This window comes from Rhinolophus hipposideros (assembly GCF_964194185.1).
Source record: "Rhinolophus hipposideros genome assembly, chromosome: 1".
In the NCBI taxonomy this organism is placed as follows: Eukaryota; Metazoa; Chordata; class Mammalia; order Chiroptera; family Rhinolophidae; genus Rhinolophus; species Rhinolophus hipposideros.
The window spans coordinates 21788616-21811867 of NC_138047.1; the positions used below are offsets into that span (position 1 = coordinate 21788616).

The window sequence follows — 23252 nt, forward strand, 5'->3', positions numbered from 1 at the left end:
GGGAGCAAATTCAGACGAGGGTGCCCGAAGGGAGGCAGGCAGCTGATGGTTGGCTGCCGGGGACTGCTAAAATGGACTGCTCTTTACATTCCAAATGGCTGCAGCAAGTTTGATGCAGAGAGAAAAGGGAGGAGGACGAGAAGAGGAGGGAACCCCTGTTAGTACGTGGTCATTTAAAAAAGACCCCACGCGACGCTACCGTATTTCAGGCAGGTGCCCAAACGTTCGGTACCTATTGCGTTAAGAAAAGATGAACCAGTCCTATACTTTGAAAGCTGTGGGGGTGAGGGGGTGGGGGGCTGCTGGTGTGTAATCAAGAACTGGGTGCCTTTCTCACCATGCCTTGTTAGCAGAATAACTGCTCAGTAGATTCCAGCAAATTCTGCGGAATTTCCAAAGGATGTCTGTGCTAATACATAGCTTTGGCGGTGGCTTCTTAATAGACATACTCGTTCTGAAGGATGCAGCCACGCCAGGCCCCCCGGAAGTCCAGCTCGCTGAGAAAGGCGATCCAGTGCGGTAAAAGGACTCCTTGACCCCACCGTGAATGCATGAGGCTCCCTCTCCCCTATGAATGGAACATCCCAACACAGGCTGCTGCTGCTGTTCTGGCTTCTTTCATTTTGAATCCTAGCAGCTTCTGATGGAAGGGGTTCTCAGAACCCCTAAGACAGGCACTTTCTAAATCTGAGCAGTTCAGAGGTACAGACTACTCAATTTTGGAGTAGCCTTGGTTGTATTTAGACACCTGGACTGGCTCACTTGCTCTGCGTTCACCTGAGTGAGTTTTGAACAGCTGCTCATCAGCCCCCATACACCTCAGCACCCATCCGTTAAACCATGTCCTTTCCAAAAGCATGACTGTGACTTATGGGAAAGCACCAGAGAGCCAGGAGCCAACTTCTGACTTCACCCAGGGAAGCCACCGCTGACCCTGGGGAAAGTACCTCAGGAGTTGGGTGCAGAAACCTATTCCTTACACTTATGTGACAACTTAGTTATGTGTGCTCTCTTTAAAATGTGCAACAAAGTGGGGTTTGGCAGGGGCCTGGGAGGACACGGTTCATTGTTTTTTGTTTCTTCAAATTGCTTTAAGTTCATTCATAGCTTTTGGCCCCATTTTATCGGCGTCTGGATAGGGCCAGAAGAGAAGACCTTCAGATCAGCAGAAATCTGATTTTGATCCTCAAAGTGTCACTTGTCTCTTGCAATCTAGAGTGTCAGGGATGAGCCATTTCAGTTGGCTGAGGGATCCAGTCCAGCGCAAAAGAAATTTGGGTTTATTTAAGGCACAACAGGAATAAGGGTGCTGAGGCAAATAGATTAGAATCCTTTTGGTCCTGAAAAGTTAAATAGCTACAATTCATGTAATTGGAAGCAATATTTACACATCCTTTGAAATCAACACTATGTGTCAATGAATAGAATGTTGCTTCCAATAACTTGGCATAAACTAAAGCCTAATGTGGAAAGTTGAATGGGTAGAAGTAATCGTTTAGATAAAAAAATTAAAACCACTAAACTAATTTTGTATTAAAGGGGAACTGTGTTAGTAGGAATGAGGATCATAAAAATCTCTTCGTCCTTTGTTCCGACCAAGTGTGATTTGCTGCTGCTATTGCCCTATTCTTGTTGGTGCTTATCTTGAATTAATTTCATTAATAAGACCTATTATTTATGGCATAGGGCCTCTGTGTAATTCGTAATTGCTGCCAAGTCCCCTGATAGCCTGGCAGGTGGCTAGTGCCATTAGCATGATCTCGTTGTTGGGGAAACTGAGACCCCTCGAGGTTCAGTGAGTTGCTGATTTCATAATCCATGAGAACTGTATCCCAGATGTTTACAGTGCTCCATTTGATTGTAACAGCAAAGTTACAATCTGAGGTCAAAGGCAAAGTCAACTATGAGTCCTTGCTTGGGTCGTGGAACTTGGAAAAAGCTCAGTGGAATAGTGAATACACCAGAGTTGTGAAGGAAAGAGCTCTGGAGTCAACCCTGAAGAGTTGATGAAAAATGTGTGGCCAGTTGGTGATGGGAAAGGCAGTGATGAGCATGGAAGTTCCGGGAAATACTGTATTGGAGGAACCTGTCAGGCTACCTTGGTCTTTTAGTAAGTGTAGGGTGGAGTGAGACCTCCAAGGAAGATCATTACTGACTTTACTCCAAAAATATACTACTTGTAGTTACATTATTGATGCTGGTGTGTTATGTGTGTGTGTAAAATACTTACAGTTCTATTCATGTGCCATAGATTTATCTGTTACAAGAGTTGCATGTAGTCTGACAAACTGAATGACTGAAAAGATGATAGGGCACTTTCAGAGCTTTAGATATTTTTGCATACGTGAATACTTCGTTTTTAAAAAAGGCACGGGATAGCTTCTGGAGAATTTCCATTTAAGTATGTCAAAATGAGAACTAGACATAATGACAGTTAAATAGCTAATGAAGTTATTTTAAACCACTCTCTACATACTATCAAGAGTGTGTAAGTTTTGATTCACCAATGACATTAATTCATAACTTTTATTTTTTGGACATCACCTGATGTGTCGATAAAATTTGGGGCAGGAATGCTCAATTTAGATGTATTCATTGTGGAAAATTCAAGCATCTCAATCAGAAATGATTTCTGAGATCTCATAGGAGGAGAAGCCCTGGGATAAAGCTCTTCCAGTGATTATTCAACCTAAATTATAAAAACGATATTCTTCTTGAGCTAAAGGAGGAGAAAAAGAGGAACTACTTTACCTGGACAGGCAGCAGCTTAGGCCCACCTTCCCTTTGACGTCCCAGGACCCTATCCATTCACACCCTCTTGCCCTCTCTGATTCTTTGCCGTCCATTGCTCTCTGAAAAGAAGATATTGGATGTTTCCTAAAAGGCAGGAGTTGGAGTGAGAAAAGCAAGAGAAGGGATCATTCCGTCCTCTGTGTAGGGAACGTAGACACTTGAACTTTTCATCCAATCAGCAAAGTCAAAGACAGAAAGAATCTGGGAAAAGAGGCCATTGAAAATTGAACCTGTCGGGGAAGGGTAAGACTTGAGTATTTTACCTTGCGGTATTCCTTCCAGCCATAACCAGACTGAAGTACCTAGGTAGTGGTTTTCATTTTTGTGGAAACAAGGTCATTTAATCTCAAGAGCTGGTCCAGCAGCTCCTGGAACGCTGGGCTTCAGGGTCACCATTGCACACAAGGCCTGCTGGTTTCACCACTCTCTTCTGTCAGAAGTTTTCCGAATCAGCATAAATTCGGCTTATCAAAAATTCCCTCCACAGCAGTTTCCTTTCGGTTCTTTAAATCCTTCAGCTGCCACCCTTCCTCTGGGATCAGCATGTCTTTCTCTTATAAGGAATAATTTAGACACACCCTTACATGTGAGGCTGTCTGTTCCACTACTAGTAGCCTTATCCTAAAAATATCTGTCATTATGTCTTTCTCAGAAGATGATCAGAGCTGTTTTGTGAATTGTGTTCATTTTTCTTTTGGGTGCTAATGAGTGTGTGTGTGTGTGTGTGTGTGTGTGTGTGTGTGTGTGTGTGTTTTGTTCTTAATTGGATCAGTGGGAATGAGGTATTTTCCCCCAAAAGAGAAATGCTTTTCTCTTTGAAGATGGAAATTGCGGCTAAGAATAAAGGTCGTGATTGTTGGAAGGAATATGAGAGTTCTGGTTCAGTTCAGTGGCCTTATTGCTACCAAATAATCAAGAAGCAGTGAGCTGGTGGCCTGCGTTTGAATTGAATGAGTACCCCTCGGCAAACATTCAAGCAGAGCTAACTCCAATTCAGACATGTAGCGTGTAGGATATAGCTGGTTAGAAAGCCAGATCTCTGTCTGTGGTGGTTTCTGGGTGGGGTTTTTGTTGTTGTTGTTTTAAAATTGGAGCTCTGATTATTCCATGGTGCATCACAGGAAGAAGCTAGTTGTCCATGGTCAAGAATATTTGTACCTGCACCGCCCCCCCCAGCCTTCCCAAACTCTGACTACATTCATGTGGACCTCATTGCTCCTGTCTTATTAGCAATTATTTGCCAATCCATGGTTCCTGCATATTCTCTTAGTGCTCCCCACAGGACATTGAACCCTGTGCTCATGATGGACACTCCCGATAGAGCCTATTTGAATAAGTAAAGCACTGAGTGAATCTCTCATATCACATTCCAACATTGGTATACTTAGGCGTCTTTAGAAACTTGGAAATCCCAGTGGTCTAAAGTGTCTGACCTTTTCCTAGTGCATGCTGTGCTATGGCCCCTTTTTCACAGTTAGCAATACCTTGCCAACCTTGAGGCCAGAAGTCTTGATACTAATGCAAAGTACTAAACCTTTTCATAATAGTTTTCACTTCAACTGAGCCCAGAGCTATCTCCGCAACTTGAGGCTGTCACCCCACAGTTCCCTTCGGAATCAGCCTGTTGTTCTGGTGATGAGTCTTCTTTGCAAACCTCTTGCCTCTCTTTGTCCTTACTGGATGAGGAATGCATGAAAAAAATGGCGTGTAATGGGGAATTAAATTGATAATGCATGACAGCGAATGGAAATAATAATCGGAGAGTTGCCAGGCTGTGCCATTCATAACCATAAAATGCACCGTTATGCTCTCACCACATGCGTGGGAACAAGTATTACAGATGTGATGAATCCAAACTAGGAAACCAAAGAGTGCAGAGCCACCTGGGCTGGGCAGTACACCTACAAACTGAGCCAAGGGATGCGCTGCTGGCTTATCCATTTCTCTGCATCCACTGGCTACCCCCAATAAATATGACATTTCTTTCTCTGTTGCTCAGAGAGAGAGAGAGAGAGAGAGAGAGAGAGAGAGAGAGAGAGAGAGAGAGAGCAGAAAAAGGGGGAGGGTGGTGAGGACGAGAACCAGATCGGAGCTGAACACAATGGAGGGCAGTGTTCTGCCTTCTCAATTCCCTTTTATTGGGATGGTTGAGTGTTTTGTAACAGAGTAACTACAGAGTGACCAGTAGCACAGATGTAGCCTGCAGGTCTTGGCAGGAGAGCAGAGACCTCAAGTACAGCAGAGGCAAGGGCTGAAGTCACAGCAGATGTGCAATGCAGTCTATGAATTGCGCACAGATGATTCTGGGGCTTATCAGTGAAGTCGAACATTTCAGATAGGGGGAGTCTTACGAATGAAAGGCAGATCGATAGATGATTTTTGCAAATGAGGAGATGCTTGCAGATGTCCAGGGACCTCTCCAGGGTCTTGGGTGCAGTGCCAAGACAAGACAAGGCTTTCTGTGACGCAGCCTGGCATGGCGGAGAGAATGGAGCTGTGGCGTCATGGAGCCTGGGTTTGATTTCTCACTGTGCCCCTTACTAGTTATGAGGCCTTGGGTGAACTACTGAATGTCTCTGAGCCCCAGTTTTCTTATTTAGAAGAAAGTTACATTCAGAAGGGCCATATCTGTGAAGCACTTAACACAAAAAAATATGGGAGACTCTTTTAGAATAAGAAATTTGTCTTTGAATTCTGCCCCGCCTCCCCCCACTTAACTTACTTATGCCCTGGGAGGCCAACATGCTACCTGGGAACACACTGGTGTGGAAGAAGCCAGTCGCCATGGAAGTGGAGGGACCACCCAGAGAAAGGGTACCTCCTCGCCTACAATACTGAAATGAATTATACAAAGAGAAAGTAGCATTTAGGAGAATGACCCTTAGCTCTTTCCAAGTTTGAAATGATAGGTTTTCATTTATTGCCATTAAGTAGGAAGATTTTCAACTCCTAGTTTCCTACTTATATTTCACCCAAGTAATGAACGTAGAGAGTTAATGGCAGAAATAAGCCTAGAACCCGAGTGTACTGGATACTTGTGGGAGATTTTTTTACCATCGCACCCATTACCTGACCACTCCAAAAATACTGAGAGAGTTTCCTTGTAGCCAGTTTGCCTAATACTTATCAAAAATGTATGCCCTTCATAACCTTCTAGCTGTTAAATGAAATGAATCAGAATGATAGATGATCCGTCCTCTGGAGACGGATTAAACAGGCACACACAGGCAGCAGAATCAGAGCATTAAACAAATATAAAAACAGAGAACGTATTTATAGAACACTATGGCCACATCCAGGACAAGGGTGTATTTTAGGTGACGCCTCAGGGACAGCATATGGGTATCGTTTGCCTTGACAGGGTGGAGTGTGTCTGTCGTCCTAGGGAGAAATTATAAGCTGGTATTTGTTTGTGGTTCCTTCTTTCTTTACTGTGGAAAATACGGTTTCTGTTGCCCACCACAATTTGGTCTGTCTGCCATCGTGCTCCTAAGGTTGTAACTTAGTCAATGGTGATTTCGTGCTATTTAGACACAGAGATCTTACAACTTCCAACTTGGAAAGATATCGAAGTACTTGGAGAATAAAGTCCAAAACCACAGTCCTTTGTTTCTTATATAGCTAGATTCTTCTTCTCTTCTTGCCAGTCGAGCTGATCATACTCCTAGGGAACTGACAAAACCCAGTGGAAAAAAATCCATCAACTGTTAAGTTTTATACTATGGCTTTGGGTTTTATATTGGACATAGACAAACAGTCACTAGGTGAGCATGGTTGCTTGTTTGTACTTCAGAAATGTGGGAGTGAGGTGCCCGTATTACCACAGCTTTCCCTGTGACTACAAGGGGAGGATGAGACCCACACGCAGCCCCCCCTTACCAGAACCCCACTGCTGGAGGTGGCCCAGCACACTGGCCTTGAAATGGTTGACTCCTTGTTTGGCGATTTATCCTTTTCCCTACATACAACTCCCCAAAGGCACCTGTCTCTGAGAGTATGCTGGGTGAGCAAATGCTCTCGTCTCCCTTCCTTGGCTAGTTCCACCCATGGTTTTTTTATTACTCCTCTTCCTCTTCCTTCTACCGCTTAAAACTCATTGTCCTATGATAAATGACTCACCACTCATCTGCCTCACTCTTCCTCTTTGCTCCATTGCTGGTATTTGACTCTTCTGGCCTTTTACAATACATTTCTCTAATGCCTTGTTCATGTTTCCTTCCCGAATTCTTTTGGGGTGAGGTGCCCACAGCCACCATCCCAATTCAGGGACTCCTCTTTCTTTCCTGGGTTATTATAAAGTCATCACAATGTATCCCTTTACCAGCTGCCTCTCTCTCTCTCTCTCTCTCTCTCTCTCTCTCTCTCTCTCTCTCTCTCTCTCTCTCTCACACACACACACACACACACACACACACACACACCCCTTTCTCAAAATCCATTTCTGGACTTCAGCCTCTTGCAAATGCTCATCCTTCAGATTCAGAGGCCCCTCCCATCCCTTCTCTATGGGCCACCCCTGCTCACTCCTTAATTCCAGCTCCAGTATTACCTCCTCCTATTCGTCCAAACAGAGCAAGTCTCCCTGCTTTATTCTCCCAGAGAATCCTCTCCAGATGCCTGCTCCTGTTCAGTCTCGAAAATTGGAATGACTTGTATACATGTCTTCTCCCCCTCATATCTTTCTAAGGGAAGGACCATGTTTTATTTATCTCTTATCCCACAGCATCTAACAGTATGTCTTTCACTTGGTAGGTGCTTAAAATATAAATGAGTAATTATTTCATGGATCTCTCTGTGCATATTTCTGTGTCAAAGAGAAGAGAATAAGGATGGTGTATCCTAGCTATCCTTTATGTGGTGGTTAGCCTTGCAAACCCCTGCTGGCAAAATGGCAGAAAGTGTCTGACTACCACAATTGATGATTGATTGATTCATTTATTCATTCATTTAATCAGTCGGTCAGTCAACACACACTTGTTAATATGCCCCTATGTCCCAGGAATGTGTCAGTGAACAAAACTAACAAAAATTCTTGCCCTCAGGGAGTTTGTATTCTAAGAGGAAGAGGCAGGCAATACACATTATAAATCAGTAAATTATATCTTGTCCTAAAAGGTGGTAATTGCTATGACGAATAATAAAGCAGTGGATGGAAAGTATGGCCAAGTTGCTGCTTTACATACGCAACATTATGAGGAGGTGATATTTGGGCAAAGCTTTGAAGGGTATGAAGAAGTGAGCTGTGTGTTTCCGGGGGAGAACACGCCAGGCAGAGGAAAGAGCTCACCAAAGGCCCCGAGGCAGAAGAGGGACATGTAGGGCACAGCAAGGAGGAGAGCATGGAAGGGCAGATGGAGTGAGGGGGGCGCAGAGGTGGGAATCCGTGAGGCCTTGAAGACTCTGCCCTGGGAAGACGTGCCTGTTGGAGAGCGTGGGTGGGGGAGCTCCCTGATCGCATTTGGCCTGCACAGGGATGGTTAGGGTGCCGTGTGGGGATGAGAATGCAAGGGCACACGTGACAACAGGGACAACAGTTGGGTGGCTGTTGTAAGAATCCATAAAGTGATGAAGTGATGATGACGAAAAGTGTTCAGGCTCTGGGTATTGTAAGAGAGAACCACTAAGATTTTCTGGGGGGTTGATGTGGGAGGTGAGATGAGGAGAGAAGCCCAAAGTTGGGTGATGGAAAATTGCCATTACTTAAGAGGGGAAAACGGCGGGTAGAGGTGGTTTGGGAGAGAAGACAAGTTAGGAGTTCTGTTTGGGACGTGCAGAGTGGTAGGTGTTTAACGGCCATCCAGATGAAGATGCCGAGTGGGCAGTTTACATACAATCACACACAAGCCTGGGAAAGGGGAAAGTCCCAACAGAGACACACAGTGGGCCTCAGCCACCTCGAGGTGACTAAGTCTCGAGGGCCCAGTCCTGAACATGACAACACCTGAGACAAAATCATAAGCACCACACTGCAAATAAAAAGAATGTAAGATACAAAAAATGAAGTAATTCCTCGAAATGTGGAAAACCCTGTTGAGATGTGCTATTGCACAAACTGATGGCTTGTCTCTTTTTTGATACAGGAAAGCAATATCTCTAACTCGTGTTTTAAATGAATTTATTGATGTATCATTGACATACAATAAGCTGCACATATTTAAAGTGTACAGTTTGATAAGTTTTGACATCCACCTACCTGGGAAGCCATCCCCCAATCAAGAATTGTAACTCCATACCTTCAGTCAATCACATTGACTGAGACTCTTGTCTTTAAAGCTCCAGGCTAGACACTATTAAAGATATAAAATGTAATTACTATCCCTGCCTTGCATATTTGTTCTGATTTAAACTTTTGGCTTTCCCTATGCAGTGATCTAATCACAAACTTCTTTCTAGGTCTTTTCTGAACCACATGCTGAAAATACACTCGAGCTTGTTCCCCAAAGGGTTTGTAATGACACGTGTAAACCCTTGGACACCAGCGTTAGTGGTTCCGTCAAGAAAGAGGAAAACTCAGGGACCCTGCTATCTGTTAATCAGTTTGGGCACAGGCAAAAACATAACCCTGGTGCCTTCTTTCGTGGAAATGCCCCAAACGGTAGGCTCAATTTCACCCCTTTTCACTATGTGTAGTCAACCCAGTAATTCCCTCTTCTGAAAGCTTTGGGAAATTGTTCTGTGTCCAATTAGAGTTTTTGATTTGACTAACAGATACAACCTAACATCTTCATTGCTGTAGCTGCTCACTAACAATATGCACCCTGGGTCTTCGTAGAACTCTATTTGCAATGGCCATTGCATTGGAAGGTACTGCATGACTTCTGGTGACAGCATTTCCACCACTGAGAATGGGGTGAAAGGAGGGGAGCCCTTCTTTTGTTGCAGAATCTTCTCTCTCCCCCTTCCGACTCTTCTCCATTTCCCTTCCTCTCCCAGCCTCATGCCCGCCCCCCTCCCCGCCATCTTTAAATGTTTGGGGAGATAAATGCATCAGCTCTGGAAACTTGTTCTGAGCATGGCTCTGGGACAATAACATCACGAGTGCCAGGAATAGGTCTCCAGGAGGCGTCTGGGGTGGCTCACAGGCAGCTGGCCAGTGCCGAAGCCTCAGACAAGATGAATGGAGGGAGGGAGCTGCCAGCGCCTGTCCTGCAAGCGGGAGAAGCCCTGCCAGTGAGGCTCCAGCAGTGTCCTTCCCAGAGAACTTGGTTATGTAAAGATGCAGGCGGCCAACTGCAGCCCAGACTGACTGCTCCATATACACAGCAAAGGTAGCTGTGAAAACGTCCCAAGCTCTCCCCGCACCTTTTATGGGGATACTGGGTGGGGGAAGGGCGCGTGCTGGAGCAGGGACCACCTCATAGGGGGGACCCATATTCCTTGGGTCTGCTCTGCTGTGATATCATTGGAAATTTGGTCTGATAGGAGCATGAGTCTCACAAGGGTCAGTTTTGGGGCTGCAGTGCTTCCCTCCAAACCTGGACAACTTGGCATCTGGGCCCTGGGCCCTGGATTCAGGCCCGTAGGACATGAGTGTCTGCTTCATGTCCCATGCAGGTTCTGTGAAAGCAAGTGGACTGAGCGGCCATCCCACTTTCTTAGGTGGCCGCTCTCCCACTGTGCTTCAAAAGTTACCGAAGACCTAAGGATGGAATTCCAATAGCTTGCAGATGGTCTAGAATACTATTCTCTGCACCTCCATCACCGCACAGTTCCAGGGGGTAATGGAGGGCTCGATTATAGTGATACACAAAAAAAGTTGTTTACGGGAAGGAAAACCCCTTCCCAAGCTCATATCTCTATGGCAGATGCTCCAGCTGCCACCGATGGCCGGTCGATGTCAGTTCTGCTCATTTGACATGGGGTCGTGTAGATGACATAAACTGCAGACAATGCATGTGTTTCTGAGCCTGGGCTTGGGGCTATGTTTGTATAGAACGGACAAATGAAAACATAGCTTACTGAGTGCAAATGAAGTTGCAAAGCATCTATATTTCTTCATTGCTCTTGAACTGATACATAAGGATATATGTTATTTGAATACATATTTATTAATTCATGTAAAAGTATTTATAAAGTGCCTGTTATGATGGTCATGCCATTCTGTTTCACTCACATGTATATCATTTTAATGTCAACAAAATATTTGCAGTAAAAATATGATAACCTATCGCTTAATAAGACCCATCGTTGTAAATAGTGTTGTCTCATCCCAGCATAAGCAAAAAAAATTTTTTTAATTTAAAACTGCAGATTGAATTAGACATTGAAGCCAAACAGGCAAATTCATGTTACCCAGAAAATGTCACGGAGATTCTTTGTTATAAAATACATGAATTCCAAACCAGCAACAGACACGCGTAGCCATTCCACACAGCATCACATTATCAATAGAGGACATTTGATTGCGCATTTATACAAAGGAAGTTGGTAGGGAAAAAGTAGGATAATGTGTTTGTGCCTACCAGTCTGTAGTGCTATTTTTTGAAAAGCTTTCTGAAGCGGTAAATGGATGATGTGAATATTTGTTTCATGAAACTACATATAATATTGTAACAAGAAACATCATCAGTAAATACATGTGTTATTAGAATGAATGCATGTTCTTGGAATTCTTGTCTATAGGTGTGCACAAATGTCCACGGCTCATACCTTAGGGTGTGTTTGTCCCATCTTCCCTCAGGGTTCAGTAATCCCTTCTGCCACAGCCCAAGCTAATGACCTTGTGGCCCTGTCCTCAACACTTGCAGTGATGATGAGGGAACCCGTTCATTCCATTTTGAACAGTGTTGCTTGTTTGAAAGTTCTCACTTCTTTTGAAGTCAGATGTGTCTTCTGGAACTGATTCCATTTCTGCCCATCAGTGCATTGTTTTTCTTCCTTCTTGTTACATTATCAATTTCATCATCCAATTAGCAAGGCCCCACCCACAGGTATGCCCGGGACAGTCCAATTTATACCTGTCTTGGGCATTCTTCGTGGAATCAATGATAGCTCCCTTTTCACACACAAAAGTCTTTTGGCAGGGCCAGTAGATGACAGGGTCACCCTACCGTGAGAGCCTCTGCTACTTATCCATCGGTCCTGAGAAGACATGGCTTCCATATCTTTACCCAGTCTGATTACACCTCTTTGGCACTGCTCCAGCTTTTTAAATGTTCATGTTCTACATATAATACGGTGTCCACATTTGAAACACAGATTTCCAGAAATGGGTTAGCCACAGTAGAGTGTCGGAGGCATCTTAAACCCATTATTTAGGATGCTATGTTTCTAGCCTGTGAACTGAAAATAGGATACAAAACTACACACAATATGATCCCAATTTAAAAATTTTTGAAGGCACCATCTAAACGTGTTTGTCAACTATAAATTTGATCAGCATACTTTCTGTGTCTGGTTACAAATTGTTGGGGGTGGGGGTCATACAGATGCTGAGAAAGTATATTTTAGTATGTCTTTAGTTTTCCAAGTGCTTATATATAGCTCCTTAGGCACTGAGCCCTCTTTCCAGACGCCCCTTATTTCTGCATCAGTTAGGATTAAATGCATTTGAGAACAGTGCTCAGTGACTACTTATTTACTATTTCATCAGTGATTTAGCCCTCCTCAGCTCATTGGCTATATGGTTGCCCCTCCTTCTTGTTACCGTTAATAGGGCTCTCTCTTCCAGCAGTATTTCTCACTACTCCTCACCCACCCACCACTCTGTGCTCCAGCTATACCACATGGCTCTTGTTTCCAGAACATTCCATGTTCTCTCCCATGCCAGGCCTTACATCAGGTTGCCTCTGCCAGACGTTCTGTTCTGCAGATACCATTCCCTCACCTAAGTATGGACCAATCCCCCACGTGTGGTTTAGGGTCTCCCCACTCCCCACTGCCCAATTGTGTCTTGTCACATGGATTACACTGTACTAACCTGTTAATTTGGGTAATTCCTTTACTGGACATGGAATCTCCTTAGGTATGGGAACAAAATCATATCCATCATTCTATGTCTAATAAAATGCCTGGAACATAATAAATGTACAATTAACACTTGTTGAATGAACACACACTGTAGTGGTCATTATTACATATAATCCTGTACCCCATTTCTCTTATTTCATTAAAATAGATTATTAGATTACTGTCTAGATTACTAGAGAAATATAAATAGCTCTCTTTTCTAGAAGAAAAACTAAGTCAAGTGATAGGAACTTTTCAGCCATTTGCATTTTATTTAGTTTTATTTCCTGTAGGACATTAGCAGTCTTCTAATTAATTTGTAATTATCTACTAATTAAATAACTTTATCTTTGACACATTAACCCATCCTTATAGTTATCGTCCTCCCCTCAAATTTGGATTTGTTTTTTCTTTTTGCTTCCAGTGCTTTGTGGAGTATAATTACTTGATTTAAAAAAATTTTTTTAATGCAGTGAGATCTTTACATTTTTTTTCCTTTTGGTTCATCCCTTCCTTTTATGCTTAGAAAGACCTAATTGCCTACCTAATTTTACTGTGTTTCCCCGAAAATAAGACCTAGCTGGACAATCAGCTCTAGTGAGTCTTTTGGAGCAAAAATTAATATAATACCTGGTCTTATTTTACTATAAGACCCGGGTCTTATATAACATAACATCACATCACAACACAACACAACACAACACAACACAATATAAAATACCGGCCTTATATTAATGTTTGCTCCAAAAGATGCATTAGAGCTGATTGTCCGGCTAGGTCTCATTTTCAGGGAAACACGGTAATAGTTAACTTTATGAAACACCTGGAATTTATTTTGGGGAAAGAGGTAGAGTTGGTTTATATTGTTTTAGTAGTTAGTCCTGCCGTTTCCCTTCTCGGTTGAGAAGATTAAAACAAAACAGGAACTGAGTAGTTCAGTGGCTCATCTTTTAACAAAAATCCCTTGGCACCAAACAATGAAAACATTCCTTTCCTCGATCTTCCTATGTTCTTGCTTTGAACATATCTTTCATTGTCCTTGACTTTCCTTGTTTTAAACCTCAGCTTCTGTTCTCCACTTCTGTCCTTATCAGTTTATGACACACCCTCATCTATGTACATAATATGTATAATGTACTGTGCCCTTAACACATTGCATATGCTATCCTGAAATCTGGTCTCCTTTGGGATCTCCATGCACATACTTTGTGTTCTTTGGGCATCTCAGTCTTCACTTTCTCATTCAATTTAGTTTTACTATGTTATCAAATTTTTACTTTTAAAGTCTCCATGTCATACAAAGGCTATTGTTTTAGATCCATAGTCAACCTTATCCTTTTTAAAAAAAAAAAAAAAAGAAGGATATGATGACCCAAGCACCTCAGCTATTTTATTTGTGCCTCCTAATACCTGTCCCTGTGGACAATTTTATTGGCTGCCTGTTTTCCTTGAATTTCACCTGAACTACCCATCAGGTCTCCTTTTCTACTATAAAAATTCCGAGTACTGTCATCAAAACCAAAAAAAGTTTAGATACTTGCCTTTTACTTTGGAAAAAGCATCTTCATTCCACCCAAAACACTCTGTCACTAAGATACAGAAGCCAAAACTCCGCGTGACAGAGGCCAACTGTTTTCGCTCACCTTTCCTCACTTGAAGGAGAAATGTGGGATGTCAGATGAGTACAGAGGTCCTTTCTGCTTCTTTGCATGTTTTGTTTCTTCGGGGTTCATACCTCACCCAGCTCCCTTTAAAGGATGTGTGCAGGGACACCTGTGCTGTGAATAGTGTGTGTGTAAGAAAAATACCCTGACCCTGCTGAGGGAAGAAGGTGAGGCCTCTGTGCTAGCAAGAGGCCTGCGTCTCCCATTTGTGGTGCACACGGTGGTCTGGCAGTTGTTGTCTACTCAGCATTGTCCCACGTGGCTCACACTGATATTCCCAAACCTCCATTCGTAGGCCGGTTCAGGACGCCTCCTGTCAGCTCTCTGTGGATGATTGCCAGCTAATCCAGGATGACTCCGGGAGCCACTGCTGCAAAGGGGAAGGACGGGGCCTCCAGGCACCCTCTCCAGACATGACCAGGGCCCCGGGGAGCCCTGCTCTGTGAAGGCCTGGTTCAGGGGCAGCGAATGGATGAATATTTTTAAACAAATTTTAACTTGCCTGAAGCCCTTTCTATCTGTACATTTGCTGTGGGGTTGAGTTTCTTGAGGCCGCTGTGAACGTGGCACATTTATTCATCTCCTGGATGTGACAGTCTCCAGATTATTGAGAATTTATGATCTTGCAACTTTTGGTACCTAGATGGGCCATGGGACCTTCATATAGAAGAGGAAGAAACTGAAGTAGAGAGAGGGGTGTGTAGTGATGAGGTGACCCCCACATTGAGTCACACTTGGAAGTTGTAGTCATGACTCTGGAATTTCCTTCTGAGCCATAAAATGGCCTGGGTCAAAGGGCAGACGGTGAGGTGCTGCTGTCATACATCCGGGCCTCCTAACGTTTTGTGCCTCAGGAAACCATGCGTAGGGAGGGCATGCTGAAAGACTGAAGTCTCTGTGTTTGGGCCTTGGCTAGGACGCTTTTGAAATCTGAGTTTTCTATTTGATGGTAAATCAAATAGGCTGTTTGGGGGATCCTGGATAGTTTTCCTAAGTAAAGCATGTTTTGGAAATGTTAATTCTTTCTTTTATACAATTCTAGTGAGTCTTTAATATTTCTTCTTGTCTCATAAAGGTATTGTCTCTAAATGAATATGAATCACAACTTGGTAACTTACTACGCACAGGGACGTGGATAAGTAGGCAAGTGGTAACTAGGTTAACACGTTTTGGCAGGCCTGTGAACACGGAGCAGCTCCCCTCCCCATGCACACCCCCTCCCTCACCCCACCTGCAGTGTCTCAGTGATAACAGTTTCAGTATGAATTAGTGTCAGGAGTATAATGGTGACATGTGTTAATTGAATATTTTTTAGTTTTTATTGTTAAAAACCATGTGTTTCTTTTTTTCTAAGTTCAGGATCTGTTACCCTATAGTCATTCGCACAACTGCATTAGATTTCTATGAAAATGTTGACAGTGGAACTAGGGTTATTTCTTCAGAGCACTTTCCCTACATGTATATACCGTAGTATATAAATTGTTTGGCAAGGGGCAAGGAAAAGGGGAGAGAGGACATCCAAGCAGTGTGTGTATGTGTGTGTGTGTGTAGAGAGAGAGAGAGAACACATATAGAGATAAGGGTGATAAATGTACAATGGAATATTACTCAACCATAAGAAAAGATGAAATACTGCCATTTGTTACAACATGAATGGATCTTATGATTATCATGCTAAGTGAAATAAGTCAGACAGAAAAAGCAGAGAACCATATGATTTCACTCATATATGGGATATAAAACTGAAAGCAACAAGTGAACAAGACAAACAAAAACTCATAGACACAGACAATAGTTTAGTGGTTACCAGAGGGTAAGGGGGCTGGGGGGTGGTAGAAGAGGATAAAGGGGGTCAAATATATGGTGATGGAAGGAGAACTGATTCCGGGTGGTGAGCATACAATGCAATATATAGATCAGGGGTGTCAAAACTGCGGCCCGCGGGCCAACTGCAGTCCGCAATCCGTTGTTAATTGGCCCGCAGCAAATTCCAAAAATATATTTAGTTTACTTAAATAAACCAGGTGAGGCAATACATACTTCACCTCGAGTGAGTGGCCCGGCTGTTTGTGTGTTTTACCACATATGGCCCTTGGTGAAAAACGTTGAAAAAAGTTTGGACACCCCTGATATAGATGATGTATTATAGAGTTGTACACTTGAAACCTATATAATTTTACTAACCAATGTCACCCCCGTAAATTTAATAAAAAGATAAAGAGTAAGAAAATAAAAAAGAAACATATTATCATGGGTATTACTTAGTTTTGAGTTTAAGAGAAAATATTCTTAATTAAGCATATTTTCACAGACCGAGCTCTATACCCTGTACCTTTCCATGTAAAGCACCCTGAAACCACTGCTTGGGGTTGTCATTGCTAGTTAGTTACTTTTTCAGTAAATCCCTCAGAAGAGGGACTTCCCTGTCACACTTGCACAGTAGCGCCTTCCACCATCAGGAATAAATCAGGTTTTTTTAATCGGATGCCCTCAAACACAGATATTTATAAATCCCCCCTCTGAGATTCTGTGTTCCCTGAACCACTTCTGTTCACAATTGGCTTCCTATTAATTCCACCTGCAGGGAGAGAATGTGTCAGACTTTCAGTCTTCCGATTTCTGACCTATGTGACAGTTGTAATTCTCATCTGTAAATTAATTAATTTGATTTGATATGTTAAAAACATGGGCCATCTAAAACAAATTTGCTGAGAAAGAAGCTCTTCAGGCTACATTTCCTATGGCTGACCTCAAACACTGTCATTCGTTTTTCTAGACAGTTTCTTTCTTACAGTTTTTAACTGAAAAACAAAACAAACAAACAAAAACATGTTAAGTATTATTTGGGGGGGAGGGGGAACCACCCATAAGTCTACTACCCTAGCACATCAACTGTTTTATTTGTGCCTCCTAATTCCTGTCCATATGCACAATTTTATTGGCTGCCTATGCATATCGTTTCGTATTCTGCTCTGCTCACTTAAGCTAGTATCATAAATGCATTTCCATTTTTCTGCATGGTTTTCATGATTCAATGTGTATCTTCACAGCAAAGTTGGATAAATGGTTAGACATCTCACTTTCAAAATAACACTTTTTGATACGTTCTATAGAATCATAACACCCTTGGCAGACCTCTGTTTGGTGTAGATTTGTATTGTAATGAGACGATTTATGGCTAGAGTGGTAGCCAGCTATGTAGCTGAATTCTATGAGAAGCCTTGTTCTCCAAAAGGATTTCCTTTGAGGGTGATGCCAGCTCTCCAGTTATGCCTGAGAAGCTGAAAAGGAAAACAAGGAAAGCTGTATTATTTTACAATTGTTAGTATTCCAAAGGAAATTTCAGTATGCCTGGCAAGCCAGACAAAGCTACAGATGTCCACTCTTTTTCCGTCTACACCCAGAATGGTAAACCTTTGTGAACTTGATAACAGGATACTCCCATCTTACTTCAGTGCAGAACAAGTGAGTCCCCCTTTTGAGGAGAAACCACACACTGCTGTCCAAAGAACGTTGTCCTTTGAAACACATGATGATTCAAAGTTGAGTTTCTGTTTAGACTCATGTTTCTGGGCTGACTTTTTTTCAGGAACATACTGCCAAAAAGGGAGGCAGCTTGTAAGTTCCCTATTAAAATAGGGAACGTGCTTATAAATTCCCCAGGACTTAGCTATGGGGCTTTATTAAAGAGAAGAATGAACTTGGAAGACCTTGGGTGGATTTTAATATCTCCATGCATGTTAATTCCTTCAAGTGCTGAGCAGATAAGGTGAGGTTAATGTGACGAGAATTTTATATTCCAGATGAAAATGAGAACCTCAGGGTAAACTCTTAGATGTGGGTATGAACTCAGTGTCACGTCACAGTTGGCATGCTTTGAAATATTTTGAGAAAATGATATACTACCTTGTATTACTGTGATTAAAACTTTATTTGGTACAGTAATGTCTTTCAGACACCAATTTTTCTGTTTTATAAAATTTATTAGAATGGGAATAAGAAATTCAAGAATGTGTTTATATCCCTAACCTTTCACACTACAGTGAAGCTCAAAACTTGCTGTTTTAAAGATACAAAGGACAAGCGCATTTCTTTCTTAAAATTCTCCCCTGGCCCCACCCTTCAGAGAATTTTATCAAACTTGTGAAAAATGTTTTTAAAGTAATTTCAAAGTGCCATGTCGGTTGCTTATAGCACCTTGCTTCCTAGAACTTCCACTCTTACTGACTTTAGGTTCTTTCTAAAAAGAACCGAATTGCTGAATATCTAAAATTTTATTTAAAGTACATATGCCATTGCTGTCAACTGATGAAAGAATTGTTTTTACATTTTGGTCTGGTAGCACGTATTTTAGTCTAATTTAAAATTGTAGCAGCTTTTATTGAACTTAGATAGGAGAATGACTGAAATGAAGATGGTGGGGTTTTTTTTCTAGCAAAATCATTCATTTGCTTTGTAAAATTTTTTTCTTTCTTTTTTTCTTCAGATATAATTGACTTATTATATTAATGTTTGGTGTACAACATCATGATTCGATATTTGTCTATATTGTGAAGTGATCACCACAATAAGTAGTTAACATCCATCACCACACGTAGTTAGAAATTGTTTCTCTTGTGATGAGAACTTTTAAGATCTACTCTCTTAGCAACTTTCAAATATACAATAAATACAGTATGATTAACTATAGTCACCATGCTGCACATGACATCCCCAGGACTTATTTATTTTATAACTAGAGGTTTATAAACTTTTGACCACCTTTACCCATTTCCCCGGCCCTGTCCACCGCCACTTCTGGCAACCACCAATCTGTTCTCTGTATCTCTGAGTTCTTTTTTTGTTTTAGATTCCACATATGAGTGAGATCATATAGTACATGTCTTTGTCTGACCCATTTCACTGAGCATAATGCCCTCAAGATCCCTCCACGTTGTAGCAAATGGCAAGATTTCATTCTTTTCCATGGCTCGTAATATTCCATGGTGTATATGTACCACATCTTCGCTATCCGTTCATCCATCAATGGGCACTTAGGTTACTTCCATGTCTTGGCCAGTGTAGATAATGCTGCAGTGAACATAGATGGGTTCATATATCTTTTTGAATTCGTGTTTTCATCTTCTTTGGGTAAATACCCAGATGTGGAATTGCTGAGTCATAAGGTAGTTCTATTTTTAATTTTTTTGAGGATCCTCCATACTGCTTTCCATGGTGGCTGCGCCAATTTACATTCCCACCAACAGCGCACAAGGGTTTCATTTTCTCCACATCCTGGTCAGCACTTGTTATTTCTTATATTTTTCATGATAGTCATTTAACAGGTATGAGGTTATATCTCATTGTGGTTTTGATTTGCGTTGCCCTGAGGATGACTAGTGATGTTGAACATCTTTTCACATACCTGTTGGCCATCTGCATATCCTCTTTGGAAAAATACCTATTCAGATACTCAGCCTATTTTTTTTATTGGATTGTTTGGAGTTTGTTTTTTTTTTCATGCTGTCGAGTTGTATGAGTTCTTTGAATATTTTGGATATTAATCCCTTATCAGATACATGATTTGCAAATATTTCCTCCCATCTGGTAGGTTGCCTTTTCGTTTTGTTGATGGTTTCCTTTGCTCTGCAGAAGCTTTTTAGTTTGATGTAATCCCCCTTTTTTTTGAAGCTGATGAATTTTTTAATTAAGTCCATTGGCTCAGATGCCTACTGTGTGCAAGGTTGATGGATTCTAATGGAGTTTGAGGTCATTTTCGTGCTAAGACAATTAACACCGGAAGTTAAGAGTTCAGAGAGTGGAGAAGGACTTTGCGTAGGCCCATCTCATGTCCATAACTGCCTGCTTTGGCTGATTTGTGCAAAATGGAAATCCTTTGCACTGAAGTTTTCCCACAATTTTTACTCTATTTCAACCTCTGTTAGAGTATTTATGAGTATGTGAAACTTTCCTTGATGATTTTTTTGAGAGCTGGGTACTGCTGAGTCATTATTATAACTGCTGTTCAAGACACTGTTTAGGCCCATCCTAGCAGGACATGCTGCTTTTTGGTTCAGATCCCATAATTAGGGAAATCTGACTTTTGAAGGTTGATGGGTTGGCTTCTTTAGAGGAAGGACTCAGAGGATTTTCTCATGGGAGCACATGACAGCTTTCGATGTATTGGTAGTTGGAGAATAAGCCCTGTTGAACGAGAAAAGAAGAGGCTATCTTTCCATGTTTCCTGGAGAAAAGGCTCCTGAGCAGGAACCCTGAAGGGCATGCAACGAGGCGAGGCCAAGATCTGCTCCTTCCTCTGTATCTGCATCCTTCTGGAAGGTACATCCTTCCTCTGGATCTGCATGAAGTGGCTGGTAGCTGGGGAAAAAGAGAAGCTGGCTTCAGCGAGGGCTACAGAGTCATCTAAACATACAAAGGCTGGAAGGAACCTTATGGATCTTCTAGTCCAAACAGTGGGTAGGAGCCAGTTCATACTAGGTGTTACATTTTCAGGAATTTTGCATGCCAGTTATAAGACATAGCCATTATTAAAATTTAATTATATAAACAGAGTTTTATTAAAAACAAAGGTAATGCATACTCAAAATCCATCACTTCCTAATTATTTTACTGTACTTGTCTATCATCTACACCCTTCAAGTTATTTATGTCTGTTGTATCTGTTGGAAATACTCAGTGTGGACGTGACCATAGCTTGAAATCAGACTATTTCAAGATACTGGGGGTACAGCAAGACAATTTTGGTGAGAGTGGTGGCCAGCTGCCGTCTGTGCAAAGCCTTGTTCTTCAGAGGATTTTCTTGGAGGGTGATGCCAGGGCTTCAGAAAATGCTACAGTATAAGAGAATTTTTTTCTTTTTTGGTCCGGAAAGCCATTTATTGAATACTCACCAGCAGCCACTGGGCCGAGCCCACTGATTTTTGTGTATGTGAAACAGGGTCAGGGAGATGAGCAGAAGCTTGTCCAAAGTACTGATCATAAACGAGGAGACAGGAGAATTAAAAGTCAAATGCCCTTGCCAGAGGAGTGGTTAGTCATCTGCTCCCTAGTGATCAGTACATGAGACAAATCCAGAGGTGGCAGAGACAATATACTGAACTCCGTTACTCAGGCATGGTGATAAAATTATTGCATGGAAGAGTGACTCAATAATGAATAACACTTATCGCCACCCGATACTATGTTAGGTATTTGCTAATTTATTTTACATCTCCCCCAGAAGAATGTAAGCTCCATGAAGGCAGGGACATTGTCTTGTGTGCTGCTCTACACTCAGCTCCCAGAATAGTGCCTGGCACATAGGAGGTGCTCGATAAATATTTTTGAATGAATGAGCCAATGCTGCCGCTTCTTGACATTCTATAGCACCAACTCCTCGAGGAAGTTTTGCCCAGAGGAATGTGCTGGTAGAGTCCAGTTTGGGGGACCCTCTAACCATCTGTCAGACTGCTCGACTCTCAGCGACCATCATTTCTCTTTCTTCTCAGATGACGGAGGGCCGTCGATGTCAAGTACATCTTCTTGATGACAGGAAGCTGGAACTCCTAGTACAGGTAAGTGGCTTTTGGCCAACTTTTTCGGTTTATTCTGAAACCATTGTGGTCTAGACTTTGATTCAGCTGAGGGATGGGGGAGGAGATAAATTGTTTTTAAATCTGTCTGTGAAAATCTATAAGAGGAGGAGTAGGACACACCCTGATATTTGTGTGTGTGTGATTACTATTTTTGTTCATTCTGTTTCTTTGTACACCACGCCTACGGCAGTCAAGGCCAGATGTACATCTAACCTATTGTTGCAAATCTCTAGAAAAGGAAATTCCACAACTGCCATTAGCTATTCTTTCTGCTGGGAAGAAGTTAATTATAATATAACCTAAATAACTCTTGCTGCAACTAAAACTGATTGAGTCGTCTAGAAAACAGTTCATTATTTTCAAGTTAAGCTTTCAGAGATGTGAAGAAAGAGAAGCGATCTCTTGGCTCTGTCTCCGTTCTAAGAGCTGAGTAACTTTCTTACCCCATCCCAGGGGGCAACAATGCTGTCTCTGTGGAACATCTGGAGAAACTGACACAGGAAATCAATCAATTTATCCTCAAACTAAGAACACATTAGAGTCAGAGAAGTTGGAGAACTAATTAGAATCATAGTCTCTGGGCTTGTTTAGCTTACTCTTGAAAACACCATTGTTTTACCCAGGGCCCTAAAGAATGGTGACGTTTCCAAACTTGATTTAAAGAACTTAATTCCAAATCTGTTGTTCGATTCTTACTTTTATAACTGTATTTTCTTGATCTTCTCAAATATCAATCAGATTCCCAGGGCAGTACTACTTATCATCCATCACTTTTTGCCATGACGAAGCTACAGTTTATCAGTAGGTTGAAATGACGCCAATACGCTCAATTCACTGGGGGGAACAATACTGCTTAATGGGGAATCACATATAAATACTGTGATCTCGTGTTTCCGTGTACATGCTGCTTGGATTTCAAAATGTTCCAATTGCTAACTTAAAGAGTTAATGCTTTTAATAGGATTTAAATTATAAAGGCATTATACATGCAATGTAGGAAACAGAGGAAATAGGGAATATCACAGCACACTAATTCAACTACTTTTCTCATTTTGGCGAATCTCTTTCCAGTAGTCTTCATATTTGTATTTCTTACATGATTGTAATCATAATGTAATAGATTGCATAATGTAATAGATTGCATAATTCTATTATTTTATTTTTCCACGTAATAGTGTCTTTTACTAGCCTTTTCCATGTTATTATAAATTGTCATTTCTGTTAATGGCTGCATAAATCCCAGAAATGGATATACCATTATTATCTAATCGTT

General features: G+C 41.8%; 1 protein-coding gene across 7 annotated transcripts in view; it reads left to right on the forward strand.

Moving 5' to 3' along the window:
- Window positions 1-23252, forward strand: part of FRMD4A (FERM domain containing 4A) — a 566526-nt gene that overhangs the window by 357337 nt on the left and 185937 nt on the right. For all 7 annotated transcript variants that reach the window (XM_081046121.1, XM_081046123.1, XM_081046122.1 and 4 more), the window contains one exon: window positions 21893-21958. In XM_081046121.1, the coding sequence (XP_080902247.1) occupies window positions 21893-21958 (66 nt within the window). The remainder of the gene's footprint in view (window positions 1-21892; window positions 21959-23252) is intronic.